This window comes from Engraulis encrasicolus, chromosome 14 (genome assembly GCF_034702125.1).
Source record: "Engraulis encrasicolus isolate BLACKSEA-1 chromosome 14, IST_EnEncr_1.0, whole genome shotgun sequence".
NCBI lineage: Eukaryota > Metazoa > Chordata > Actinopteri > Clupeiformes > Engraulidae > Engraulis > Engraulis encrasicolus.
In genome coordinates, this window is record NC_085870.1 from 37,050,668 (window position 1) to 37,077,020 (window position 26,353).

At 39.2% G+C, this 26,353-nt stretch overlaps 1 protein-coding gene across 1 annotated transcript; it reads right to left on the minus strand.

Moving 5' to 3' along the window:
- Positions 1-6,196: 6,196 nt before the first annotated feature.
- On the minus strand, positions 6,197-21,322 carry LOC134462558 (myosin heavy chain, fast skeletal muscle-like). Its single transcript, XM_063215648.1, has 40 exons — positions 21,223-21,322; positions 19,944-20,170; positions 18,793-18,936; positions 18,529-18,685; positions 18,365-18,392; positions 18,163-18,277; positions 17,971-18,063; positions 17,799-17,862; positions 17,597-17,695; positions 17,392-17,495; positions 16,876-17,014; positions 16,662-16,780; positions 16,402-16,551; positions 16,125-16,295; positions 15,743-16,046; positions 15,585-15,655; positions 15,373-15,460; positions 15,160-15,277; positions 14,754-14,877; positions 14,526-14,662; positions 14,163-14,418; positions 12,723-12,965; positions 11,490-11,666; positions 11,257-11,402; positions 11,086-11,176; positions 10,622-11,011; positions 10,408-10,534; positions 9,947-10,065; positions 9,666-9,862; positions 9,377-9,560; positions 9,122-9,287; positions 8,887-9,011; positions 8,494-8,802; positions 8,149-8,352; positions 7,903-8,028; positions 7,601-7,771; positions 7,393-7,497; positions 6,749-6,844; positions 6,529-6,660; positions 6,197-6,289 (listed from the first exon to the last, which is right to left on the minus strand). The coding sequence occupies exons 2-40, from the start codon at positions 20,151-20,153 to the stop codon at positions 6,272-6,274; spliced, it is 5,817 nt and encodes a 1,938-aa protein (XP_063071718.1). The 5' UTR covers positions 20,154-20,170; positions 21,223-21,322; the 3' UTR covers positions 6,197-6,271.
- Between the last annotated feature and the right edge of the window lie 5,031 nt (positions 21,323-26,353).

Sequence of the window (26,353 nt, forward strand, 5' to 3'; positions counted from 1 at the left end):
GAAATTTGATATTCAAATAGCATTAATTTTTCTTCAATTGCATGTTCTATCTATTGGTGCCATGTAAGGTCTGCTGGTTGTAGCATCATATGAAGAGTTCCTGATTCAGTGATGGGAATAGGTGTCATAGTACCCAGTAGGGGTGTAAATCACAGCCTCCATGACGATACGATTCCATATCGATATCTTATTATTCGATGCGATGCTATTAGATTATTTTCGATACTTAACCCTGTGAGACCTGAACCATGAAAGCAATGAGAGAAAATTCTATTTTTTTGGAATTTGCTTCAATATTGGTCCCTTATAAGAAATGTAAAAAAAAAATCTAAATTTTGTTCAGGTCACTGAGATATTTAATGCATCATATATGATGCATCAGGCTTTAAAGAAATGAAAATCCCAATTTCATGACCATTGAAAACTGACTTGCATTTACAACTTTTTTTTAATTTAAAAAAGTTGTCAGACAATTTAATTTGAGGATTATCTTTAAATATTTAGTGAGATCCTGCCATTTTTTTTTAGCCTATCCTTGTTTTAGCAGGACCATATTTTACATTTCCCACAGCCTGGTTGGGTATTTTTTTTAAATCTATGTAAAAACATAGGTGATCGAATGCTTAACAACCTATTTATGAGTGTAATATAGATCATTATTCATTTTTGATGTGGAATTTGAATATATGGGTCCATTGCTACAATTGGACCATTTCTCCATTCACTTCAATGCATTTTTTATGAGATCATAATTTCAACATTTTGCGTTACATTTTCAAAATTGCAAGTAAAACCTGTTTCTTAAGGCAATATCTTTGTCTTAAGTAAAACAACTTGTGTGTTTTGTTAAATGATCGTCATGGTATGCTTTGTAAGTTTCCCTATGGCAAAATGCGTTTCATCAGTTTTAGCATGATCTCTCTGCAACACGGTGTAAAAATATAAACTCTTCCTTGATTAATTGCACAAAGCAAGTGTTCAAATTAAAGGATGTAGAGTTATATTTCGGAAATTTGTACACAAACCCTGTGCAGTTTGACGATATTTCAGCGTCGGTCAGGGAAACCGCTTCTACACATTTTTCTATTTTTCGTCGAGCTGTGGTCAACTTGTTGTCGACCGCTGCTCTCTTGTGACGGTTTCCGTGTACTGCAGGACGTTTGGATATGACACGCAGGATGTTTTTGAGATGGATTTTTTTTTGTGTCAGCGGGGAGAGGGCTTTGAATTTGATGAATCAAATATGATGCGTCCGGTGCGATAGGGTTAAGAAGGCTCCACGATACGATACAATACAATTACAATTCCAATTACTTTTCCACTTCTATTATGTTATGGAGCTAGGGCATTGGGCAGGGGCCAGCGATTCGATTATTTATACACTTAAGAATGCCCCACGATACGAGGCGACTCGATTCAGTCGTCAGATTATATCGCGATATATCGATATATATTGTGATTATTATTTACACCCCTAGTACCCAGACACTGCTTTGCAATCATGAGTGTGCACAGAAGTGCAGAAAGTGTCTAGGCAAGAGATCTAACACTGTACATTGAACATCCCCTTATTTTTGCTCATTAATACAAGAGATGGATACACTCAAACATTTTTTGTGTTTTGTAAATTGTGTACACTATTTGTAATATGCTATATTTACGTTTTGTTTTTGATGTGTTGCATTCATATCTTGCAAACGATTATGATTTGAATAGATATCCAAGCAGATTAAATACAGCTGTTTGAACTTTGGTCTGTTGACTTTGCAGGACTTCTGGATTGGCTCCGAAGATGTTTGGTCATGCCATATGCATCCTTGTCTCCTCCAGGTAGAGTTCATCTCTCAATACACAGGTTAAAGGAGAATTGTGGCGAGATTCAACGTGCAGTTGAAAACAAAGCACTAACATTTGGGATGACATTTGTAGTGTCTTCTCAAATAATATGTAAACAAATCCAAGTAGCCGGCATGTTGAAATTGGCCAGAATTCTCTTTTAAGCGGTATTAGTGTGTGAAAAGTGTGGTTAACCAGTTTGATAGGCTTTTACTTGCATCCTGCTCTAGATGCTTTTTGCGAAACTAATTGAATGTTTCTTTAATATATTATGTACTAACAGCCTTAATTAGTTTTGTAATTCATTATTTGGATCAGATGCAGAGAAGCGCACTCTGCTAGTCCTATAAGACCAGCTGGCGGCTAACTGGTCTCATAGGACTCAATGTTAACTGCTAGCTTGGAGGTAAAATTTGCACTGCCATACCCAGACAATGGTTGAAAGTACAGGAGAACGGTAAAACCTTATTATTTAACTCAAGGGGAGGTGTAAAATAAGCTTATATCCAAAAATGGGACAGTATCACTTTAAGAAGAAATGTTGTCTCTGTGCAGATAATAATAATAATAATAATAATAATAATAATAATAATAATAATGTTTAATATGAGCCTGAGGCAACAGAGAGTGCCACAGTTATGGAAAACATCGTGTGTGGTACCAGTGCCAAAAACATCTCGGCCCACTGAACTTAACCACTACCGGCCAGTGGCCCTGACAGCCCACCTGGCAAAGACTCTGGAGCGGCTGGTCCTCTACCACCTGCGCCCCCTGGTGAGCTCATCAGCGGACCCACTGCAGTTCGCCTACCAGCCTGGCATTGGGGTTGAGGACGCCGTCATCTTCCTCACCCAGAGAGCCCTGTCTCACCTAGAGGGGCCTGGGAACACTGTGAGAATCATGTTTTATGATTTCTCCAGTGCTTTTAACACCATCAAACCAGATCTCCTGAGGGACAAGCTGGATCGTGCGGGAGTGCACCACCATCTGTCAGCATGGCTCCTGGACTTCCTGAGCAACAGGCCACAGTATGTGAGGATAAGTGGCTGTGTGTCGGACACTGTGGTCTGTGGCACGGGGGCGCCGCAGGGGACGGTGCTGGCTCCTCTTTTATTCACCATTTGCACTGCAGATTTCACACACTACACACCACACTGTCACCTACAAAATTTTTCAGACGACTCAGCAATCGTGGGTCTAATTAATAATGGGGATGAGAGGGAATACAGGGACCTAAACAAGAACTTTGTGGCATGGTGTCAACTGAATCACCTCCAGATAAATGCTGGGAAAACAAAAGAACTAGTTGTGGACTTCCGCCGGCGCAAAACACAATCCCCTCTCTTACCAGTAAACATCCAGGGTATTGATATAGACATTGTGGACACGTACAAATACCTTGGAGTTCACCTCAATAAAAAAATAGACTGGTCTGACAACACCCAGGCTCTCTACAAGAAAGGCCAGAGTAGACTTCAACTGCTGCGGAGACTGAGGTCCTTTGGGGTTCAACAAAACCTACTGAGGACCTTCTACGACTCGGTGGTCTCCTCTGTTGTGTTCTATGGGGTGGTGTGCTGGGGCAGCAGCATCACAGCAGCTGAGGCAAAGAAACTCAACAAACTGGTGAGGAAGGCTGGCTCTGTCCTGGGCTGTAGCCTTGACACTGTGGAAGTGGTGGGGGACAGGAGGATGACGACGAAATTGTCAGCAATCCTGGCTAACACCATCCACCCCCTGCATGGAACAGTGGCAGCCCTGCTGAGCCCACTGAGCAGTAGACTCCTCCACCCAAACTGCAGAACAGAGAGGTACCGCAGGGCCTTTCTTCCCTCTGCAGTCAGACTATATAATAACACCAAGTCCCTGCCGTAGCCTTGGGGATGATGATGATGATGATGATGATGATGATGATGATGATGATGACGATGATGATGGTGGTGGTGGTGGTAGTGATGGTCTTTTTTATCTTTTTTAACTTTTTAACTTGTTTATTATTGTCCTAGCACCCTCTCCTCCTTTTTATGAAGCTGCTAATGCACTTTTTTACAATGCACTTTCACTTTTACTAATGTACTTGTTGTTGTTGTTTTTAACAGAGACATTTATATTTTCCTTAACATCTTTTTTATTTATCCTACATATACGTTTTAACCTCCTGGTCCTGTGTTGTTGTATGTACACTGTCTACTGTCTTTGCACAATCTGTATGTTACTGCTGCAATAAATGAATTTCCCCATGGCGGGATTATTAAAGGCATACTTACTTAATAATAACAATAATAATAATAATAAGGCCCTCGGTACGCTTGCTGTAGGATACGAGAGCGCGGGCACGATTCGTGCATGAACGCGTTAACATATTGTGTTTTTTTCTTTCTTTCTTTCTTTTCAATGTATGAATGTACAGATTTGTGTAGAACTTTTAACTGTGTGTGATTTTATTGTTGGACCCCAGGAAGAATAGCTGGGTCTGCGTCCAGCTAATGGGGATCCTAATAAACTAAACTAAACTAAACTAAAAAATTATGCGTATTTCGTGTCAATTTTGCGCGCGTTAGAAACTGCATCCATACACATGCGTTGCGTGTGATATCTTCAAAATCGCTGGGGGCGATCGTAAGAAAGACTTCACAGTTCCACGTGAGTGCAGTGCGAGGTGGCAACTTTTCAAGGGCGTATCATTGCACTTGCCCGAAATTACAAACTTGCAATCATACTTATCTGTTGCACTTTGAAAAAGGAGTGTGCAAATGTAGGAGCAGTAGCAAAATTGTGTCCTTCTCCTTCCTAGTCCTAGTTTCCCTTACTGTCTGTGTTCCCAAATTCCGCATGGCAATGCTGCGCTCTCTCTGCCCCCTGGATGACACCGCCAGTATTTTGCGTCTACGTTTACTGCTTTTAAAGCAAGTATACTGAAGCCCTAATAATGATTGAAATGCACACTTGCTCTACTGGATACGGGTGTATTTAAACTTGTGATTCATCACCCTCAATATAATCCGTCAGAATTTTCTGTCATCTTTCAAAAAATGACACGACCTATGGGTTGTACTCATTTTGTGAGGTACATTTTGAGACATTAATGGCTGTATTTCAAATTGAGTGAACAATAAATTGAAGCAGCTATATAAGTCGTACGCTAGCTACTGTTCATTGTGTCAAAGTGATTTTTTTCCCATGAAAAGATATGCTTAAAATCTGCAGATCTGTGAGGGGTGTACTCACTCATGTGACATACTGTAAGTTATTAATCCCTTTGCATTTTTCATTCTGACTGATTCTCAGATTTATACATTTATATTGGCAGTCAATATAATTCATTTTGCATAGTTCTTACTAGTCTTATTCAACATTTGGTGCCTTTTATTGACCCTGTCCCAACATTTTTGAGATATATTGCAATTATCTAATCTTAAATCAGCACAAATGACCATCAACAGAATAATTTGTTCAGTTCAACAGTTGATGTCTTGTCTTAACAATATTCTCAATCCAAAGTATGGACTGAATGTTTTTATTCACAATTGACAAAATGTCCCAACATTGGAGTTAGAGTTTGTAGATGATGACATATCCCATCATCCCTCACTTCCATACACCCAGTGGTGTAGTCTACGTAGAACGCAGGTATACGGAGTATACCCACTTCTAAATTTTAGGGGCTTCAGTATACCCACTTAAAATTGATTGATCCATTATTTAGTATAGCATAAATATATACAGTATACCCACTTGAAAAATGCTCGAATATACAGTATACCCACTTAAAAAAAGTAGACTACACCGCTGCATACACCTATACTTACAAGTATTGTGAGTGGTACTGTGTATGGGAATAAAACAGTAGGAAAAGTATAGCCAGAGTACTTTTAACCTATGAGAAAGCTCATTCTCATTGGCTCCTGTTGTTCCCTCAAAAAGGTGCAGTTCATGCAGTGATGACTTGGAAAACTGAATGGATTAAATTGGGCTAAAGGCTAAGATATATTCTACTCCAATTTCCAGTCATCAACCTCATCCACCAGGGCACAAGATTGTGACCTGCACTGGCTAGCATTCTGCTAATATATATGGATTTGGCCTCATACGTAAATACAACTTGCCAACTAGAGGCGCAAACAAATCGAGGGGGAAAAAAAACTTAAATGAGTTCTTTTAAGGACTAGTTTCGAATTTAATATTAATATTTGGGACGAAAAAGATTGCAGAAAAGAAGATAGCAAAAACCATTGTTAGATTTTGCCACCTTTGGTACTATCTTCTGTTCGGGCCCATGGACTGATAACTTGACAAAATAAGGTTGTCATTATTGTGCATGTAGGCAACACTGTAAATAAAGGGACGATAAAGAAATGTGTGGTAATGCTTAAATGTCTTTATTAAGGATGTCATATTGTATGAATCCCATCTCATTTTACTTTGTCTTTACTGGTCACTCCGCATCTTTAGACTGAAATACAAGAAAAGCAACATCATTCAGTCAAGTTGGTGTCATACAATGATAGCGATTATGAATGATTTACAGTATTATCAGATGATTGTATGTAGTATCTGAATTATTTTTTAACATGTAATAATGTGCAACAACTATATAATGTGCAATAACATGTAATTATGTGCAATACTATTGTATTGTATGTTGTATTATATGTTCTATGTTTTTTTTGTGTTTTTCCTAGTCATCCTTACCTTGCCAGCATCACGACTCTTGGCCCTCAGCTTGTTCACCTGGGACTCAGCAATATCAGCACGCTCTGCAGCCTCTTCAAGCTCATGCTGCACCTTCCTGTACCTGGATAGGTGAGTGTTGGCCTGCTCCTCCTGTAACATGAGTTTTCTAGTTGTAGTTGCGGTTAAATTTGAAAGTTAATAATTTACTTCAGTTTAAGTATTTAAAGCCTTTACTCACAGCTTCCTCAGCCTGCCTCTTGTAGGCCTTGACTTTCATCTGAAGTTTGTCCACCAGATCCTGCAGTCTGGTGACATTCTTCTTGTCCTCCTCAGTCTGCGCAATGTGAGAAATAATGAATGTAGTTTGCTGATAATTTCTGACGTTCATTCATGTGGTGAGTCGAGGGACAATTCTCCCATTGGTGCATTAATCTTTTTTTGTGCTTTCATTTACCTACTTAAAATTGCACTGTGTAGGATCGTGGCCAGAGTAGTTATTGCAACTATGCTGGTCATTGAAACTGTGCTGTCTATTGCCAAATTTGATCTTGTCATGTATATTTACTAAGTAATAAACTAATATCTAGTAGTATGACTAAAGTACAGTACGTTTTGCAGCTAAAAATGTATACTTCTGGAAATTCAAAATGGGTGACATGGAGAAGACCCCCTATTTTGTGTTTGAAGAGTGCAATTTTCCCAGTCATAATGAATAGTTAGATTAGAATTTGATGATGGTGGTAAATATTAGTTAAAAAGCTAACGTTTGAAAATAGGCAGCATGAATTCTGGAAATTAATTACTAAAAATATTACACATACACAGTTTACCTTCAAAGTTTGATATCAAGGGCATAAAAGTTCATAGCTATGCACGTTTTACCTGATAGGTGAGTTCCTTGACTCTCCTCTCATATTTGCGAACACCTTTCACAGCATCAGCTCCACGTCTTTGTTCTGCATCAACCTCACCCTCCAGCTCGCGCACCTTCAACAACATGTTATTGGTTTGTGTCAGGTGAACACTAGCATAACAATAACAATAGGCACTACATTCAAAATTCAACATATTTAAACATCTTTCAAAATACCCTGGACTCCAGTTTCTGGAGTTGTTTCTTTCCGCCCTTCATGGCCAGGTTCTCAGCCTCATCCAGGCGGTGCTGCAGGTCCTTCACAGTGACCTCCAGGTTCTTCTTCATCCTCTCCAGATGAGAACAGGTGTCCTGTTCTTTCTTGAGTTCCTCAGCCATCATGGCAGCCTATTGATTAACAATGCGTTGCTTTGTTTTGTATGTATTTTTCAAAGTCTTGTAGGTATTTTAGAATATGTAAAGGTTTATCATTTGGGATAACAACAGTATTGTATTGTGTAATCAACGTTTAAACTCACATCAGTAATGGCCTTCTTGGCCTTCTCCTCTGCATTTCTGGCCTCTTGAACAATGTCTTCAACCTCACCCTGAACCTGGACAAGGTCACTCTCCAGCTTCTTCTTGGTGTTTAAGAGACTAGTATTCTGAATGAGGATAAAAATGCCTCATTAATCATTAATATTAAAATACAAATTGCCTGGTTACTTCTTTTTACCAGTACTTAATGAAAATGCAATATCCACTTAACATTCAATAATTCATACCTGTGAGTGAAGCAGTCCAACACGCTCGCTAGCATCCTGCAATTCCTGCTCGGCCACTTTGCGGCCTCTCTCAGTCTGTTCCAAAGCTGATCTCAGCTCATCAATCTCAGCTATCATGAGGCCATTCCTGCGCTCCACCATGGCAACCTGCTCTTTCATGTCTTCTTGTCCTCTCACAGCCTCATCAAGGTGCAGTTGGGCATCCTGTATACAATACCATAATAATTCAAGTAAATAATTTCATGTTCAATGATTTTCATAGCAGACTGTGTGATAACTTTTTTCTATGACTTGTTAATTGCATTATACACTGTTATTATACCCTGACTTGGACTGTGTTTATACCTTGAGTTGTCCTTGGACATTCCTGAGCTGCTTCATAGCTTCAGATGCCTGGCGGTTGGCATGGCTGAGCTGTACTTCCAGCTCATTGAGGTCTCCTTCCATCTTCTTCTTGACTCTCAGGGCATCATTTCTGCTCCTGACCTCAGAGTCCAGACTGCTCTGCATGGTTTCAATCACCCTCTGGCTGTTCCTCTTGATCTGTTCCATCTCCTCATCCTTCTCTGCCAGCTTCCTGTCAACCTCACCTTTCACCTGGTTGAGCTCCAGCTGAACACGAAGAATCTTGGACTCTTCATGCTCAAGTGTACCCTGATTTGAAAGACAGTTTGAATGACCTGAATTTTCAAACAAAATTACACATTACAATGAGTTAATTGCTGTTGAAAAACCTACCTCTGCCTCTTCCAGTGCAGTTTGGATTTCTGTTTTCTCAGTCTCCACAGTCTTCTTAGCCTTCTCAAGCTCATGAATACTCTTGCCAGTTTCACCAAGTTGCTCAGTGAGATCGGAAATTTCCTCTGTAGAAATCATTAGCATTATAATATTATAATCAGTATATTCATGTAAATGTTGCAAAAACATTCATATAGCTAAATAGTGATGCAAATATGTGGCAGTGTTGGCATACGTTGTACATTCTTATTCTCCCTCTTCAGGGTCTCCAGTTGATCCAGTGCCTCTTCATACGAGTTCTTCATCTTGAAAAGCTCAGTGCTTAGAGAGCGAGCCTCTTTCTGGGCACCTTCCAGTTCAGCCTGGCCCTCCTCAAACTTCTGCTTCCATTCTGCCAGGACCTGAGAAGAAAAACAAGTGTGATGTTTTAAATGTGATTTTATGTATTGATCCATGCCATATTTTCTTTTTGTCAGTAAGTCAGTGAGACCTTGTCAAAGTTCCTTTGCTTCTTATCAAGGTTGGCAGCCAATGCATTTGCTCTCTCCACATCAATCATGAGATCCTCCACTTCACCCTGGAGTCTCTGTTTGGTCTTCTCCAGAGAGGCACACTTGGAGTTGACAGCCTCAATTGACTCCTCAGCGTCTTGTAGACGCTGAGCAAGCTTTTTCCTGTAAGAACAAAATGAAATGCATTAAATTTGAAATTATTCACAACTTCATAGTCATTGTTAATTGAATTACAGAATTCATATTTGTATTAAAATGATATCTGACTTGGACTCCTCAAGCTCTTCAGTGCGTTGGATCGCATCGGTTTCATATCTGGCCCTCCACTGAGACACCTCACTGTTGGCCTTGGACATTCCACGCTGTAGCTCAGCCTTGGCCTCCTGCTCCTCCTCAAACTGCTCTCTGAGCAGATCACAGTCATGACGAGCTGATTGGACAGCATGCGCCAGGGCATTCTTGGCCTTTAGAGACATATTGAAAATATTGGGCATAGTGACATCGAAACAACTGTTGAACTTTTGCTCAACTCAATTTGACAAGCATACCTTGACTTCCTCCTCAACCTGCCTCTTCAGCTCCTCAATCTGCTGTACATAGGCCTGTTTGCCTCTGGTCAGCTGAGAGACGAGAGCTTCCTTCTCCTCAAGCTGACGACCCATTTCACCTATGGACCATTTAATTACATTACTTTCATCATTGGGGTGTTTTCCAAATTAAGTCCTCCCTTATTAATTATTTAAGATTTTCATGAATTAATTTGCTCCTTATTTTTCCTCTGGGATAAATAACATTTTTCAGAAATACAAAGGGTTGACAAACTTAGAACAGCAGAGTTGCATCCTTTTTTTAAAAGCTTTTGGTAAGTTCTAGAAAATCTCCTATGATTCCAGCAGTTTTTCTTTTTGACAGCTCGCATACATTTTGACTCCAACTTATGATTTTTTGACCTGGGATTAATACTATATAATAACATATATACATTATTTTATTGTAACTGTTAACTTACCATTTTCAGTTGTAAGCCTTGCCCTCTGTGCGCTAACATCATTAAGCTGACGCGCATTTTCATCTGCCTTTGCTTTAATCTCACCCATTTGGTCTTCAAGGGTGCGACACATCTTTTCCAGATTTGCCTGGAGAGTTGCAAAGTTAATTAAGTGTTCATGCTTAACCACAGGGGAAAACATCTATAAATATTACATTCTTTTTCTAAGCAATACCTTTGATTTAGCCACAGCTTCCATATTACTTGAGAGGTCATCTATCTCCATTTTGTATTCACTCTTCTCCTTCTCCAGCTTCTGTTTAACACGCTGAAGGTTGTCAATCTGCTCACCCAGTTCAGCCACACTGTCAGCCTGCTTCTTGCGAAGAGCGGAGGCAGTAGCTTCATGTTGCAAGGTGGACTCTTCAAGATCACGACGCAGCTTCTGGAACTCTGCCTCTCGCTTCTTGTTCATCTCAATTTGAGCAGCAGTGGCCCCACCAGCCTCCTCAAGTCTCTCACTGATCTCCTCAAGTTCCCTGGAGAGATCAGCTCTTTGCTTCTCAATTTTAGCTCGAGCAGCACGCTCTGCTTCAATTTCCTCTTCCAGTTCCTCAATGCGTGCCTAAACATTTTGATAAAGGTCAATGTTTTGCACTACATCTCATGTAATAGAGCATTACTTAAACCAGTAATCACCTGAAGTTCCTTAATCTTCTTCTGAAGTTGAGCTCCAAGTGATTGCTCATCTTCAATCTTGCTTAGGTGTTGACTTATCTCAAAGTCTTTCCTGTGTGGCAAAAAGGAGTAATGATCAGTCGTGCAAATCATGTGATTTCAGTATCAAATATATATTTTTTATTCTCATACTTTTTGATTTTCTCATCAGACTGTTGCTTGTCATTCTCCAGATCCATTATGGATTCTTGAGCCAGTTTCAGATCTCCCTCAAGCTTCCTCTTGGCCCTTTCAAGGTCCATGCGGAGTTTCTTCTCTTGCTCCAATGAGCCCTCCAGCTGTTAAATGTATATACAATTACTTTTCTAAAGTTATTTTGGTAATATTACTCATGCCAATTTTCTTTTCTTAATTTGTTCCCTTACATCATCTACTTGCTGTTCAAGTTTTGTCTTTGATTTGGTGAGAGTGTTGACTTTGTCTTCCTCTGCTTGAAGGTCATCCAGAGTTTGCTGGTGTGCCTCTTGGAGGGCTTTCTTCTCTTTAGTGAGTTTAGCAATGGCTTCATCCTGAGAGGCCATCTCCTCGGTCAGGTTTTTAACCTAAAATAAATTGATTCCAGAAAAAGACTTTAAAGCACTTCTTACCTTTTGTTATATTAATTGATGGCATAATAGAGACATTTTCAAAGTCCACTTCATCAAAGTATTGTGCGCAGTGTCACCAGATATTACTATAGATTGAAGCGTGAGACTAATGAAGCATTTTCATTTCTGTGAAATTGACTTCTTCTACAACTGGAGTCAGCTAGACTGGTTATCCTGAGGAATATAGTGTTTAAAAATTTAGTATCATGCTGTTATACTCATCCCACATTCCACAAAAGACATGAATGACTAGTCAAAGCCTGTATTTCCATTTAAAATGGAGAATGACAAAGACTGAAATTCCAAGTTCGATGCTAAGCTAGGCCAATGTGCACAAGTTGAGCAAGGCACAGTCTCAAGGCCACACAACAGGAGTCAAACGATTCAAGATTCTTTTCATTCGTCCCAAGATTTGTATTGGAAAAACAAAATATGGTATAGCTGCCTTATAGAACACAACACATTCCCAGGTCCAAGATTGTTTTGTCAGTCATTTATCTGGCAGATAGGGGTAGCTTATCTGATTTATCAGGGATCGACATTTTTGACAAAAAAAAAAAAACATTTCGAAATCAATGATAACTATTTGAAAATCACCTCCTCAGCTGCACAGTAAATCATTCCACCTGGAGACAATATTTGCTCCAATGACAGGGATGTTGCTAGCACATTCAAGTAAGCACTCCCTCACTAGGCCAGCTTCCCTCTACAGAGTTTGAACTGACTTATTGAGGCCCATACATCATTTTTTATCTGAGGTCTGCATTTTTAGACATTTCGAACTACCAAGCATGGCGTTAAGTGACATATGGCTGAAATTGTATTCGAAATCAATGTTCTAAATTCAAACATATATCAAATATTTGATTATTTGGAAATCATGTCCCACCCCGTTATATTGTTATATGGGGACCGCTGTCTTCCTAAGCTGACGATGCATACATCCAATAATATTCTTTTTGTTTACAAACAGTAAATGGGTCTATACAAGAAAATACATGAATTCCAAACCTTATTCTCCGTGGCATGCTTCTCCTTCTCCACTTTGGCCAAGGTAAGCTCCAGGTCATCAATGTCCTTCTTCAGCTCAGAGCACTCATCCTCAAGTTTCCTCTTCTTAGCTGTGAGCTCAGCATTGATCTCCTCCTCATCCTCCAGCCTCTCGGTTGTCTCTTTGAGTTTTGCCTCTAGCTGGATTTTGCTCTTAATAAGTCCCTCACATCTCTCCTCAGCATCTGAGAGACACTCAGTTTCCTGTTGTGAAAAAATAGTAAAAAAAATTTAGTGGTGGGCCGTTATCGGCGTTAACGTGCTGCGATAATGTGAGACTCTTATCGCGCGACAAAGAAATATTGCACGTTAATCTATTCTCAAAATATGGATTTGGGATTTGGGGATGCGCATCACCATAGCGTTCGATTGACAGACGCTTTCAGACTGCCCTCCAGTGGCTTCGCCTGTAGCTCAGCAGTAGACCTACTAAATATGAACAGTGTTTGCACGCTGTAAACATTAATCTCTCTGCCGTAGTAGGTGCTGTTTTAGTGCTTTTTCATAAGTGGTAGACTAGAGAGACGTTATTGTTTGAGGTGAAGCAGACATTATTGTGTACCAGCCCGACATAGCCTACATTTCCTCACGCATTGCATGGAACACAAACAACAGTCCTGTTCCAGAAATCTTGCCTGTTCCATAATTGCAAAACATTCCGTGTGATATACATTTTGAAGATTGTCAAACTGAAACTGTCAATATCTACTCTCGCTGAATGTTTGTGTTATGATCGCGCATTTGCGACTCATGTCAGACGGTAATACACCTCGCGGTTGTTGCGCTTGATATAGCCAACCTCGCGGTCGTCGCGCTTGACTTTTTTTTTTGCAAACTGAATTCATTTGGAGTTGTAACTCCGCTGGCATTCTAACGCAGAGAACAACTGTCAGGTTTAGGCCAAATCGATGTGGGCCAGTGCTTTAGGGTCTAGAACTAGCTCTAGAAATCTAGTAGCCTGGCTCTGACTTTGCTGTACCTGCTGCGCAGCTCCTCCCTCTCTAAAGGAGCAGATGCCCTTTTTAACAGTCAGTGGCAGATTCATTCTCTCTCTCTCTCTCTCTCTATCTATCTCTCTCTCTCTCTCTGCCCATTAGAAATGCTGAATTGTTGAGGTCATTTTGTTTAAATAGTCTAAATGTTTGATAGATTTATCTGTATTTGCCTCTACAATTTATAGCACTGTTCATAATTACAGTGAGATTAATCTAGATTAAAAAAATAATCTATGCCCACCCCTAACTTTTTTGTTTGTTATACTGAACATATTTAGAATGTTATATGACTCTGGTATCTGACAAACTAAGTGTTTTCCACTTTTTCAGAACTGAAAGGTTTCTGATAATGCAATAATTGTTACGACAACAACTTTTTAAAAGCATATGTATAAAGTTGACTCACAGATGCTACAGCTAATTGCAGGTCATTCTTTTCTTGGAGCAGTGAAACCATCTTTTCCTCCAATTCCTTCTTCTTTGCAAGGGCAGTCTCCAGGGCAGTCTTCATTTTACCAAACTTCTCCTTCAATTCAGCCAGCTCCTTCTCAGTTTCAGCACTCTTCAGAAGTGGCTTGATCTTGAAGTACACTCCCATCCATGGCCAGTTTTTCACATTCATGAATGAGCGGATATTGTACTGGATGGTGTAGATAGCTTCCCTGTTTGTGGGGACATGCATTTTCAGTGAGAAGTAATCTTTGTGGACTCAGAAATATTAACAATGTTAATATATTTTGGTGAAAATTTAGCTTCCCCTTCAAATCACCTCCTTTCCATCATCTTGACAAACTCCCTCCTCATCAGGTAAGCACGGCAGAGCGCTTGAGTCATTGTGACCAGAACTGCCAACTTCTCATCTCGCATCTCCTCAAGGGTCCCCAGCAGCCCAGCTTTGAAGAATACCTACAAGAGTTTGTATCATTTAGCATAGATTTTTTTCATTTTCACAGCTCAACAGGTAATATCTTGTGGAAAGGATGTTTTAGTAATTTACTTTGGTGTGGCCAAACATGTACTGAGTGTGGTCCACATCAATGGAACCCAAGAGCTTCTCAGAAGCCTTCTTGTTGTCAATGAACTGTCCCTCGGGAATGACACTGGCATTCAGCACTTTGTACCTGAAATGGTGTGAATGAGTAATGTTTTAAAATAGTCCACGTGAAAAGTGTATCGTTACACTGTTCATTGCCAAAACTATATTTCCCAAAGTTATGCTTCAGTATTTATTTTAACATCAATGTCTGTGCTGCTTTCTTAAAATATGATTGATTTTATAACATTTTATTCAATACATTTTTGATTTGCGAAGAGCAACAGAGCATATCAAAAAACTTTAAAAAATATTAACATGTATTGATTTCGAGCATGACATTTTTTCAGCCTAGAATGTTTTTTTTAACCTCTGCTTGAAGTCAGCATAAATGATTCTGCTGGGGAAGCCCTTTCTGCAGATTCTGATACCCTCCAGCACACCATTACATCTCAGTTGGTGAAGCACCAAGAAGTTCTCCATCAAACCTTTTGAAATGAAATCATTGTGTAAAGAACCAGCCCAGTAAAATTCATGGCACTTCCAAAAGCAGTTATCCCAAGCAATCAAGCAATTATCTTACCTGGAGTCTTAGACTCGTTGGGAATCAAGCAGCGCACAAAGTGAGGATGGGTGCTCCTCAGATTGGTCATCAGCTTGCCCAAGTTCTCCTGTGGTCAGGACCGCATTGAGAGTTATATTTTCAAGACAATGGATACATTTGTTTTACATATCTCATTTCTGTCGCAAAATAATGAATCGACGAATGCAAAAACATATATTACAAATCGTTACCCTGAATAGAGCAGAGACCGTCTGGAAGGAGCCACCCTTCTTCTTTTTCTTTCCACCACCACCACCATCAGCTGTGTCAATGATATAGCAGGCATTGAAAAACTTCACTAAGTTCTCTGATAGTGAAATTTAGAATACAAGTAAGGAAGCCCTCTTACCTTCACCACCATGGGTTACATACAAGAAGGCCAGCAATTTCATTGCAGACTTCTGGTACAACTGCACAACAGTGTCGTTCAGTGGGTCCTTGTTCTTGTCCAACCAACCACTGATGTTGTAGTCCACAGTGCCAGCATAGTGCACAAGGGAGAAGTGGGCCTCTGGCTTACCCTTTGCTGGTTTGGGTTTCTCAAAGCACTTGGTTTTGCCAAGATGCTGATCATACAACTTGCCCTTGAAGGTAGTGTCTGAGGCCTTGGGGAACATGCACTCCTCTTCAAGGATGGAGAAGATGCCCAGTGGCTGTTAAAGAAAGCAATGTTATGTTTCATAGTATTTTTGTTGTTGTTGAGCATAATTTGTTTATGTCACCGATATTACCTTCTCAATAAGCTCAATGCAGGCAGCCAGATCCATACCAAAGTCAATGAATTCCCACACAATACCGTCTTTCTTGTATTCCTCTTGCTCAAGCACAAACATGGTATGATTGAAGAACTGTTGCAGTTTCTCATTGGTGAAGTTGATACACAGCTGTTCCAAGCTGTTGTACTATTGTAGAAATATATATATGTGTACATTAGAACTATAAGACTACATACTCAAGTAAAAAAATTGAAATACATTTCAGTTTTACAATGAATAGAAATACACTAACATCAAAGATCTCAAATCCTGCAATGTCCAGCACACCAATGAAGAACTGTCTTGCTTGTTTGGTGTCCAACATCTCATTGATACGAATGACCATCCACAAGAACATCTTTTCGTATATGGACTTGCAGAGAGCTGAAACGGCATTGTGCACCTAAAGATTTTTTTTTTTACATATTAAAATCACAATTAGTATTTTTTCACATGAAGGTGAGATTTCAAAGCTGTATTTTACTGTAAACACATTAAATACATACTACTGACCTGTGGTACAGTTTGGCCTTTGGTCACATACTCATTTCCGACCTTCACTCGTGGGTAACATAGAGCCTTCAGCATGTCAGCAGAGTTCAAGCCCATGAGGTAGGCGATTTTATCAGCCTCTGATTAGAAATAAAAATGTATTCATTATTTATTTATTTTTAGCAATTTCAGGGTTTAACATATCCCGAGAGTTTTGCTGAAATCCAGTCCTCACCCTCATTGCCATCAGGCTCAGCCTGCTCCTCTCTCTGCTTCTGCTTGAACTTCATGTTGCCATGATGCATCACAGCCCCAGTGAGCTTGTAGATGCCAAGTTTCTCCTCTGCATTGAAGCCCAGAATATCAATGGCTGTCTACATAAGAAAAATACAAAAAAAATATATACGGCTGTCTTCGTAAACAAAAATAACTTACAACAGGTTTACAGATATAAAGGATACATGTACATCAGGGAATTGCATTCATTCAACACTATTAATAATTCTTTGAATTCAGCACAAACTATGACATCTACAATATCATATACAGAATACAGAGGAAATTCAGAAAACTTTGAATCATGGATCATGGAATTAGAAACTATGCATAATTAATTATTAAATTTAAATTCAATAATTTATTTTTGGCTTGAAGTAAAACAATACAATCTTGATACATTTGTTTCCTTTTGAATCCATTATCCATGCATAGATATTTTTTTTTGGTTTTCACTTCCAGTTAAACATCTTACATCAGTAGCAATAAACTCCTCCACATCATCGATGCTCTTGACAGTGATTTCACCTTGGCTGATCATAGGGAAATCATAGGGGTTTTGGGTGATAAGCAGGCCCTCTGGAAAACAAATGAGATGTGTGAGAGGTGTTCTTTGTCATTTTGCCATTTCCCTTACAGTATTGGGATTTTTCTCAGTGTATGGGAACATCCTGCATTACCAATCAGCTCAGGCTTGTGCCCAGTCATGATTTGGTAGAAGATATGGTAGCTCCTTTCAGCAGACAGCTGGAATGTCACTCTTGACTTCTCCAGCAGATCTGTAACACACAGTTATACCATTATTAGATGTGTGGTTTTTTTTTTCAAAATGTAATATATTGAATTAGTGTGGAGTATATTTCAAGAATTCAAGAGTCTTACAAGTCTCAATATCAGCAGAAGCCAGTTTGCCAGATGAGCCGAAATGGATTCTGATGAATTTACCCTGAGGAAGGAGTATGTTTTATCCACACACTGTTAACAAAAATGTATTTTAAGTTTTACATTTTCATATAACAATTTTGTTTGGCTCTGAATGTTTTTGAACACTTACAAAACGGGAGGAGTTGTCATTCCTCACAGTCTTAGCATTACCATAGGACTCTAGTAGAGGGTTGGCTGCAATGATCTGGTCCTCCAGTGACCCCTACAGGGCAGTGAACACCATTTAATATTCATATTTTTATATGATCAAAATGGAAACTTACACAGTTGCACACACAGTTATAGAAATATGGAAGCTAACCTGGATTTTTCCAGCTGCAGCTGGCTGATCCTTCTTTCCTCCAGCCACTGCAATTGTTGCAAAGTACTGGATGACACGTTTAGTGTTTACAGTCTTTCCTGCACCGGATTCTCCACTGAGGGGCAAAAAGATATTTTCAAATATGTTTGCTAAGGCGAGGTCACTATTTAATGCTATTACAGCAGTTGTAATGGTTACTTACGTAATAAGGATGGACTGGTTTTCACGATCTGAAACCAGATTATTCTCATAAATATCCCTCTCATATTATAACTTCATTCCCTCATCATTCCTTTTGCAGGACATTCGATGCAACAATACATGTATCATCAAAATGTAGAAATATATATTTTTTTAATTGTTCACCTTGGAGCATGAACTGATAGGCGTTATCAGAGATGGAGAAGATGTGGGGTGGAGCCTCAATCCTCTTCTTGCCTCTGTATCCTTCAACAACAATTTGATCGTACACTGGGAGCCACTTGTAGGGGTTCACAGTGACGCAGAACAGCCCAGAGTATGTCTGAGAGACAATAAAAGAAAGCCCTTCATTATCTTTCTATTATACAGTACATGTACATTGTTTATATTTTTATTCACTTGTTATTGCTATTTCACTCTCAGTCTTACATAGATCATCCATGCTGCAAAACGCTCTTTGAGGTTGTACAACACAGAAGGCTCGTGGAGGTGGGTCATCATGGCCATGTCCTCAATTTTGTCGTACTTAGGAGGATTCATGGGAAAAATTTCATCCTCTTTCACCGTGACTTCCTGTAAGATATGAAAATATGATGCAGAAAATGTAATCAAAGGAAACAATAAGATCCACATCGATCTAACCATGTACCATGTTGAGTAAATCATAGTCCCTTTGTCAGCAGGTGTAGCTTTTCAGAGTACCATAGTACCCTACCATCTTCAGTTTGCTGGAAGAGCGCAATACTGCTTCTTTACGGCTTCACCACTTAATTTTTGGCTTGCTGACGTTTCAGCACTAAGCCTTCATCAGAAGCAGTGTTGCACTCTTCTTCTGCAAACTGAAGTAAATAGAACAGGCATGTGGCAGTTTGCTTCAAAGTTTTTTCTTCGGTTCTTCTTTTTTTAATCCATCTTTCTTAACCTGTAACATTCTAATTCTCATTCAAATTAGTCATAGTTATATCCTGTTATTATATGGTGTGACGTCATCGGTCGAATGCTCCATTCATTTCAACGGGGCTCCCCAACGTTCGCACGTCTGTTATTTTTCGATAACTGAAGGGTTGGTCTATAACAGACCGCTGTCAATGGCAACAAGACTTTTCACTGCTAAAGCGACTTTTCAACAAGACTCTAATCAGCTGCTGTGATAGACAACACCTGTTGTCCTGGCTACCTTGCTGTTAGCTGTGTTCCACAACGGCACTGTTTTGTTTTGCGCAGCAACAATCTTAACATTAAATAGGCCTAAAGAAATGTCCCCGCCATGTGTGAATCATTTAAGTATATCCATATAATAAGCGGGTTAACTTTCGGCGAGTCGGTCGCTTTGTGGAATAGCAGCACTTCAGAGAGAACAAGACCCCTCCGCTCCGCGTCGGGGTCTAAAGATTCTCTCTGTCGTGCTGCTATTCCACGGTAGCGACCTTCTCGCCGAACGTTAACCCTTACATATAATAATGATAATAATAATAATAATAGTAAATATTATTACACAAATAACAACAAAATGTATTATTAATATTATTTAATAACAACAACAACAGCAATAATGATAGTAATAATAATAAATGACTTACTTTACTTTTATCACCCTGCAGAGTTTGTACTACACATTTTCCACCGTCTCTTTTCAGCAGAACTCCTTTCACATAATCTTCCTCTTTGTCAACCACAAAGAAAGCTGATTTGGCATCAAAGGGCGTAGTTTGGGCCTCCATACGCTCTTTCTCTGGCTTGCGGAGGTACATGGCCGCAGGGCCAAAGCACTCCATATCTCCATCCCCCATGATGGCTCGTTGGTTATCTAGGAAGAATGTTAAGGTACCTTTCACAACTGTTTGTACTGTACGATACAGATATTATTCGTTCTTCATCACTATTAAAATATCTTATATCTTATTAAAAAATAGTTTTGAAAGTGTTAAGTAACATTTTGCTCAGAGAGAGAGAAAAGGGGGGCTGGGCATGATGTACTGTATGCTTAAAAATACTGTATCTATAAAGGTAAAGGTCCTAACAGCTGGAACATACTGTAACTATAATTACAGCTGTAACTAAAAAAAGCTTACACAACTTTCATTGAACACTCTGTTCATCAATTGGCAAACACTACTGTTCTCAGTCTCAAATCACAGCTACTTCACCATCATCATTTGTTTTCCATTTGTATCTCATTTCCTAACTATAGACTTCTGTCAAGGAAGCTGTTTGGTAGAACATTTGACTATGTTACACCTTTTTTATTTTCAGTCTTTCTGCCTTCTTTTGGAAGTTGGAAACTCAAATGTGAAAGTTCGCCCCGTCTGCAATTCAATTTGCAGTCACTAGGGGCGTCTAGATTTCTAGGCTAGCAATGTTGAAGAATCTTTAAAAAAAAAAAAAATCCTGGTTCTGGTCCGTGATCCGGATCACCACCAGAATCAACCATTTGTTCCTTGGGTCATTTCCAACAACTCCACAAAGTCTCAGCCAAATCCGTTCATAGGTTTTTGAGTTAACCTGCTGACATACAAGACAGATAAACAAACAAACAGACAAACCAACGCGACCGAAAACAACCTCCTTGGCGGAGGTAATAACTGCTTTTGCACCATTTTCTTTGTTCTCTAATAGGCTATTTTTGGATGTGTTTGAAATTGTTTGGGAAATAGTGCACTGCAGTTATTAGGAAATTAGATACAACTGGAAAACAAATGACCCTGGTGAATTACGTGTAGCAGTATCAAAGTGTTTTCCAAATGTGTGTTAAGTTTAAGTTTAACTGTAAGTTTATTAGAGCCAGGACTTAAACTACAACTATGAGTGTTGTTAAACATAATCTTTTGTGTACTATTTTTCCATAAAAAATTGACTTACCGTCTCACGCCCCAACAGTAACTGAGATGTTAAGTTCAGCGTGTCTGCAAAATATACAACCACTCAGTCTGCATATACTTATGCTAATAATCATATAGCATTATCATGCAGAAATGGCTATGTACTATTAATATGCAATAGTTTGCTCCTAACAAACAATTTGCTACATTTTCTTTATGTAGCATTCCATTTTTAAATACTTGTCTTTTCCCTACAACTAGTCACTTCATCTATCCAAAGGATGTCACTCACCTGTAGAAGGCAGCAGTTGGTGTGGGGGAGACCTCCAGCCATCTGTCTTATATAGAGATACTTGTGGCCAGTCAGCAGACCAACCCTGCCTGATATGGGCATGTCCTTGTTGACATTATCTTCTCTGCCAAACGAGTTGATTTTCACTACATACATATATATATATATATATATATATATATATATATATATATGATGGCCAAATATATTCATGATAGCATTTGATGGCCAAGTATATTTTGATATGTGGTCAATACCAAGTATGGTATTAGTATATTGTTTCAAGGACCTGTTCAGGGACCGTTCCTCATTGAGTTCATCTTTTAAAAGGATTTTTCACAACTATAACCATAATATCATATGTCATTGGGAAGGTCTACGAACATAGGTACAGTAGTCATGCAAAAACTATTGAAGAGTGAGAGAATACTGAGAGAATATGACAAATGTCAATATCTTAGCAATTGTGTTTGCTATTTTAGAGTACAGTACACATAAACATTTATTTTATTGTCAATACAATTGTATAACTATTTTTTTTGGTTTATGGTTAGTTGAAGAGAATGTTCAATATGAACACTGGTGTATGTTTGGCAAAAGTGTTCTGACAGACTCTTTCTTAGGATAGTGACACATGATCAAGGAATGTTATTGAATCGTTAAAGTGTTAACTGTTACATTTGATACTGTAACACATTTTATGAGTGCTCTTTAAAAGACTAAATGCAAATGTAGTTGCTCTTCATAGGAGTGCTGTGTCTCCTTTTTGTTCTTTTTTTCCTCCTTAAATTTCAGTTTTATTAACTGTATCAGATATAGTTGTGGCTGTTGTGGAATTTAAGTATGCTCTGTTGGATCTATTCTCTTGGGATGTATCCCTTCACTTGATGTAATTCGACTTTGACATTGTATATGATGCTGATTACTGATGTCACTGTCTTTTTTTGTGTAAGGAAGTGTGAAGTTTAACACCTTTTTTATGAGGGTAAGAAATGATTGTGACTATTTTTTGTTAATATCAGTCCATTCTAAGTGTGACACAAATGGAGAAAACAAACAGCTATCTTGTTTTAAAAGGAAGTTAAAAAAAAGCTTTATTCTTATCTGCCTTTGGTGATAGTTAGTTAATTACACACCATCTATAACACAATATATATTTTTTCGGTAACACTTTATTTTAGGGATTCATCTATTAGCACTAATACATACAATATTAATGCCTTAGTAAGCAACTTGTAAGGCATGTACTAAGCAAAATCAGACAGTTGTTAGACAGTTATTCACAAATGTCTTGTTCATGCACAATAAGGGATTTATTACCAATATAACCTTAGTAAGGACCTAGTAGACCTAGATTTCTATTTATGAGTAAGCAGTAAGGGCCAGAATACAATGTGTATAAGCTCCTGGTACACTGTGTGAACAAACCCTGAACAGTGTGAAAACAGATGTGGAATAAGGGTCCCTATTCTAAAGTGATGCATTGCTCAGCCCAGATGGCTTAGGGCCCCTGCACTACCTAGGGCCCCGACACTACCTAGGGCAGACACTACCTAGGGCCCCCACGGGAAGCAAAGTGTAAGAACATTTCTGAATTTGCATTAGTCTCGTCGGATATGTAGATCTCACGTATTCTACTCTATACATGAATGAGTTATTGGAAGCATTATATAGCAAGGATTGGACGTAAACTTCTCAGTGACGGTGGGTGGTCATTTTTTCATACACAAATTAGTTTTAATTGTAAAAACCCTACAATAAATGCAGAATATAACGATGAGTAATAGTTTGGAAGCTAAACTAAGCTATTCCTTTGTGATAAATAAGTTAATGTTTGAGAAACTTATCTTCAAGAAGTGCAGTGCATGATGCCCTTAGTCAGAAATGCAATGCATGGCCAATGCAGCAATGATAATATTTCTGTTGTTACGTACATGGCAAATTGTTTGGATAGCAACTAAATTTCACGAGTGAGGGGAGGAGCTAAGGACGTAGGCTCAGAGCTGGGTAGGTTGTCTGTTGGCCTAGATTGCGTACCCATCATGCACTGCACTTCTTGAAGCTAATGTTCTCAAACATTAACTTAATTATCATAAAAGAATAGCTGAGTTTTGCTTCATAAGTATTATTCTAATGTTCTGCATTTATTTTTTTTATTTTTTTACAATAACAACTCAGTGGTACATGAAAAAAATTACATCTCACCAACCCACCGCCATTAACAAGTCTACGCTCAGTCCTTGCTATATACTGGCTCCTGTTACCTTCCCTACATTGATATGAACAAGAGAAAACTAGATCACTCAGCTGGACAAGTATTAATTATTTAATATATCCTTACACTTTGTAAATCAGGTCGGGCATTAATATTGTATGTATTAGTGCTAATAGATGTATCCCTAAAATAAAGTGTTACCATTTTTTCTTCTCTTTTCTCTATTCTTAAGCACATTGAATGACATTTATGTGTGATAATGTGCTATATGAATATTTTTGATTGATTTAATTGACAGTCTGGGTGAAATGCACTAAATAAGCAGCTAACATGGACAAGGACACAAACAAAATGGCACACATGAAAGTTCAGAGGTGAAAGACTTGATTATTCATTGTGCTGGAATTAAATAGTCTGTGCAGACATCTCCCTGATGTAGCTGGTTATTAGTGATCAACAGGGCTCTAAATTAACACCCGCAAACACGCCAAATGCGGGTGAAATTTCATTTTGTCTAATAGAGACAATGATCTACGCACTAATTTGGCTGGTAGCGCCCCACTGCAATACATTATGAACGCCTAAACCGCTGCTTCTATAATGAACCCAACGACGGCAAGGTTTCCTACATTACGTATGGACACTTCCGTCATGATGTAGGCTACGGCCATTGGTTAGTCATTTAATCACAGTAACGTAGCCTTTCGCCTATTGACTGCCTGCTTCACAGCGCGCACCAAAGCCACCGCTTGTTGAGCAGATTTTGAAACCGTCAATAATAATATGACTAGCGGGGGTTACTTCTGTTTAGTAGGTTTTGAACGGGTGATAAATAATTTCGTGGTGGTTACGGCAAGGTTCTGTGTCGCTGAATGCTAGTAGGCTAATAGGAGTAACAGAGACAGGATCACACTGTATTTTCCCAAACACTTGCAAAAACGCAAGCAGGGCAGGGTGAGTGAAGACCAGAACATTTGCATGTAAAATGTGTGTAGGCCATACCAAGAAGCTACGTATGCATGATGGCATATCTACACTCACAAAGCATGGCAGCATAATCAATTTGATAAGCTTAACGTTTGTGCTGTCTATTGTATGATTCCCAGCTAATTTCAATTCTGGACTGGAGGTAGTAATGCATTTGTGAGTAGGAGAGTTAGAGGGAGGTTATCTATGTGTTTTAACTAGGAAGGGAACGAGAGAGTGAGTTGAGAAATCAAAGGGCTGTGCTGAAGAGCTGTCACTTTTGAATTTAGTAATATGCATATGCTCTGGTCTGTAAAGTAATTCTTCATGATTTGGCATGAAAACATAACCATTTAAATTAAACATAGCTTCATGATGTGTATTATTGCCTATGCCATAGGCTATATATAGGCTATGGGCTATGGTTCTGTTCGGTTCTGCCATGTTGGACTGCAGTGCATTTGTCAAGATAGCAAGCTAACACATGTAAGTAGGAAGCAGAAGCAACTATGACAGCTACAAATTGGGTTGAATTTCACTCATTGTAATTTAACCCACTGCACCAGTGGAACTTTACATTACTTGTCCACCAAAGCAGCTATCATATCTACATGCAGGTGGGTGTTAATGAGTAGTGAGTAACAGCCACTCTAAATGTTGTAGACAACATTACTTAGCTTATTTCGTTTGTGTTAGCATGCTAACTAGCGATTTCTTAGACCAGAAATTAAGATATTTCTCTTCATAACTACTTGGCTTTCCACAATCACAAACGGTTGCTGGTCAAAGCACATAGTTTCAAAACACCCTCAGAGACTCCATCAAGTAATGGCTGGTTTAATGGTTGAATTCCTCATATAAAGCCACCATTAGGATGAAACTACTCCCCTCCTCTGCCCAGCAGTCACTGCACTGACACCGAGATTTTCGTTTTCGTCTTCCTTGCCAAAATGCTGCCGCCTGCCCCCTCTCAGCACTGCCTGCTTATTGGTTCACAAACTTATCCTCCACCCAGAGACAGTTGTCAACAATATCACTATTGGCTGAAATGTCTTTGTGCTGAGAACGTGCGAGCAGTGCACAAGTCTGCAGGTGCGCGCAGCTTAGATGGAACACTGGATTTCCTCCCATGAAATCGCAATTTTCATGTTTTATAATCGTGGCGGCCAAAATCACGATTTTGATTAAAATGCGATTAATTGTGCAGCCCTACGACATCATACACTTTATTGCACAACGTGTGCGCGCGCCTGTGTGTTCGTGTTCTCTCCTTTCCTTTCTTCTCCTCCGCTCCCCTCTCTTCTGTGCATGGTCCATGGTATTTGGCTGTGTGTTGACGGCTGTTGAGGTTTAGGTTTCTTTCTACTGTAGGCTGTAGGGTTATGTGAGGTTTGAGTGAGGGCGTGTGGGGATGTGAGGGTTTGGTGATGGCTGTTGAACTTCTGTTAGGCTGGTACGAAAAAATATCTACCAGCCAAATTGGCTGGTGGTGGAAAAAATTAATTTAGAGCCCTGATGATCAATATGCTAGTGACGTCAAACTTTGAGGCAGAGGTTTGCTGGAACTTACTGTATGGCAAGGGATAGTCGTGCAGCAATTCTCCTTGTTTGAGTCAGAATGGGAGCTAGTAAGTTTAAGAAGTTTAACACTTTATACAGGAGGATGAAGAAGCACATGACTGGATGTGTGCAGGAGGA

What these genes read in the sequence shown, in the direction of transcription:
- LOC134462558 (XM_063215648.1), bottom strand. Translation starts at nt 20,153, where the DNA reads ATGGGGGATGGAGATATGGAGTGCTTTGGCCCTGCGGCCATGTACCTC. An exon ending in AACCAGTCCATCCTTATTAC is followed by an intron (nt 18,278 to 18,364) that starts GTAAGTAACCAT and finishes TTTGCCCCTCAG; the next exon opens with TGGAGAATCCGGTGCAGGAA. An exon ending in TTGGACTGCTTCACTCACAG is followed by an intron (nt 8,029 to 8,148) that starts GTATGAATTATT and finishes ATCCTCATTCAG; the next exon opens with AATACTAGTCTCTTAAACAC.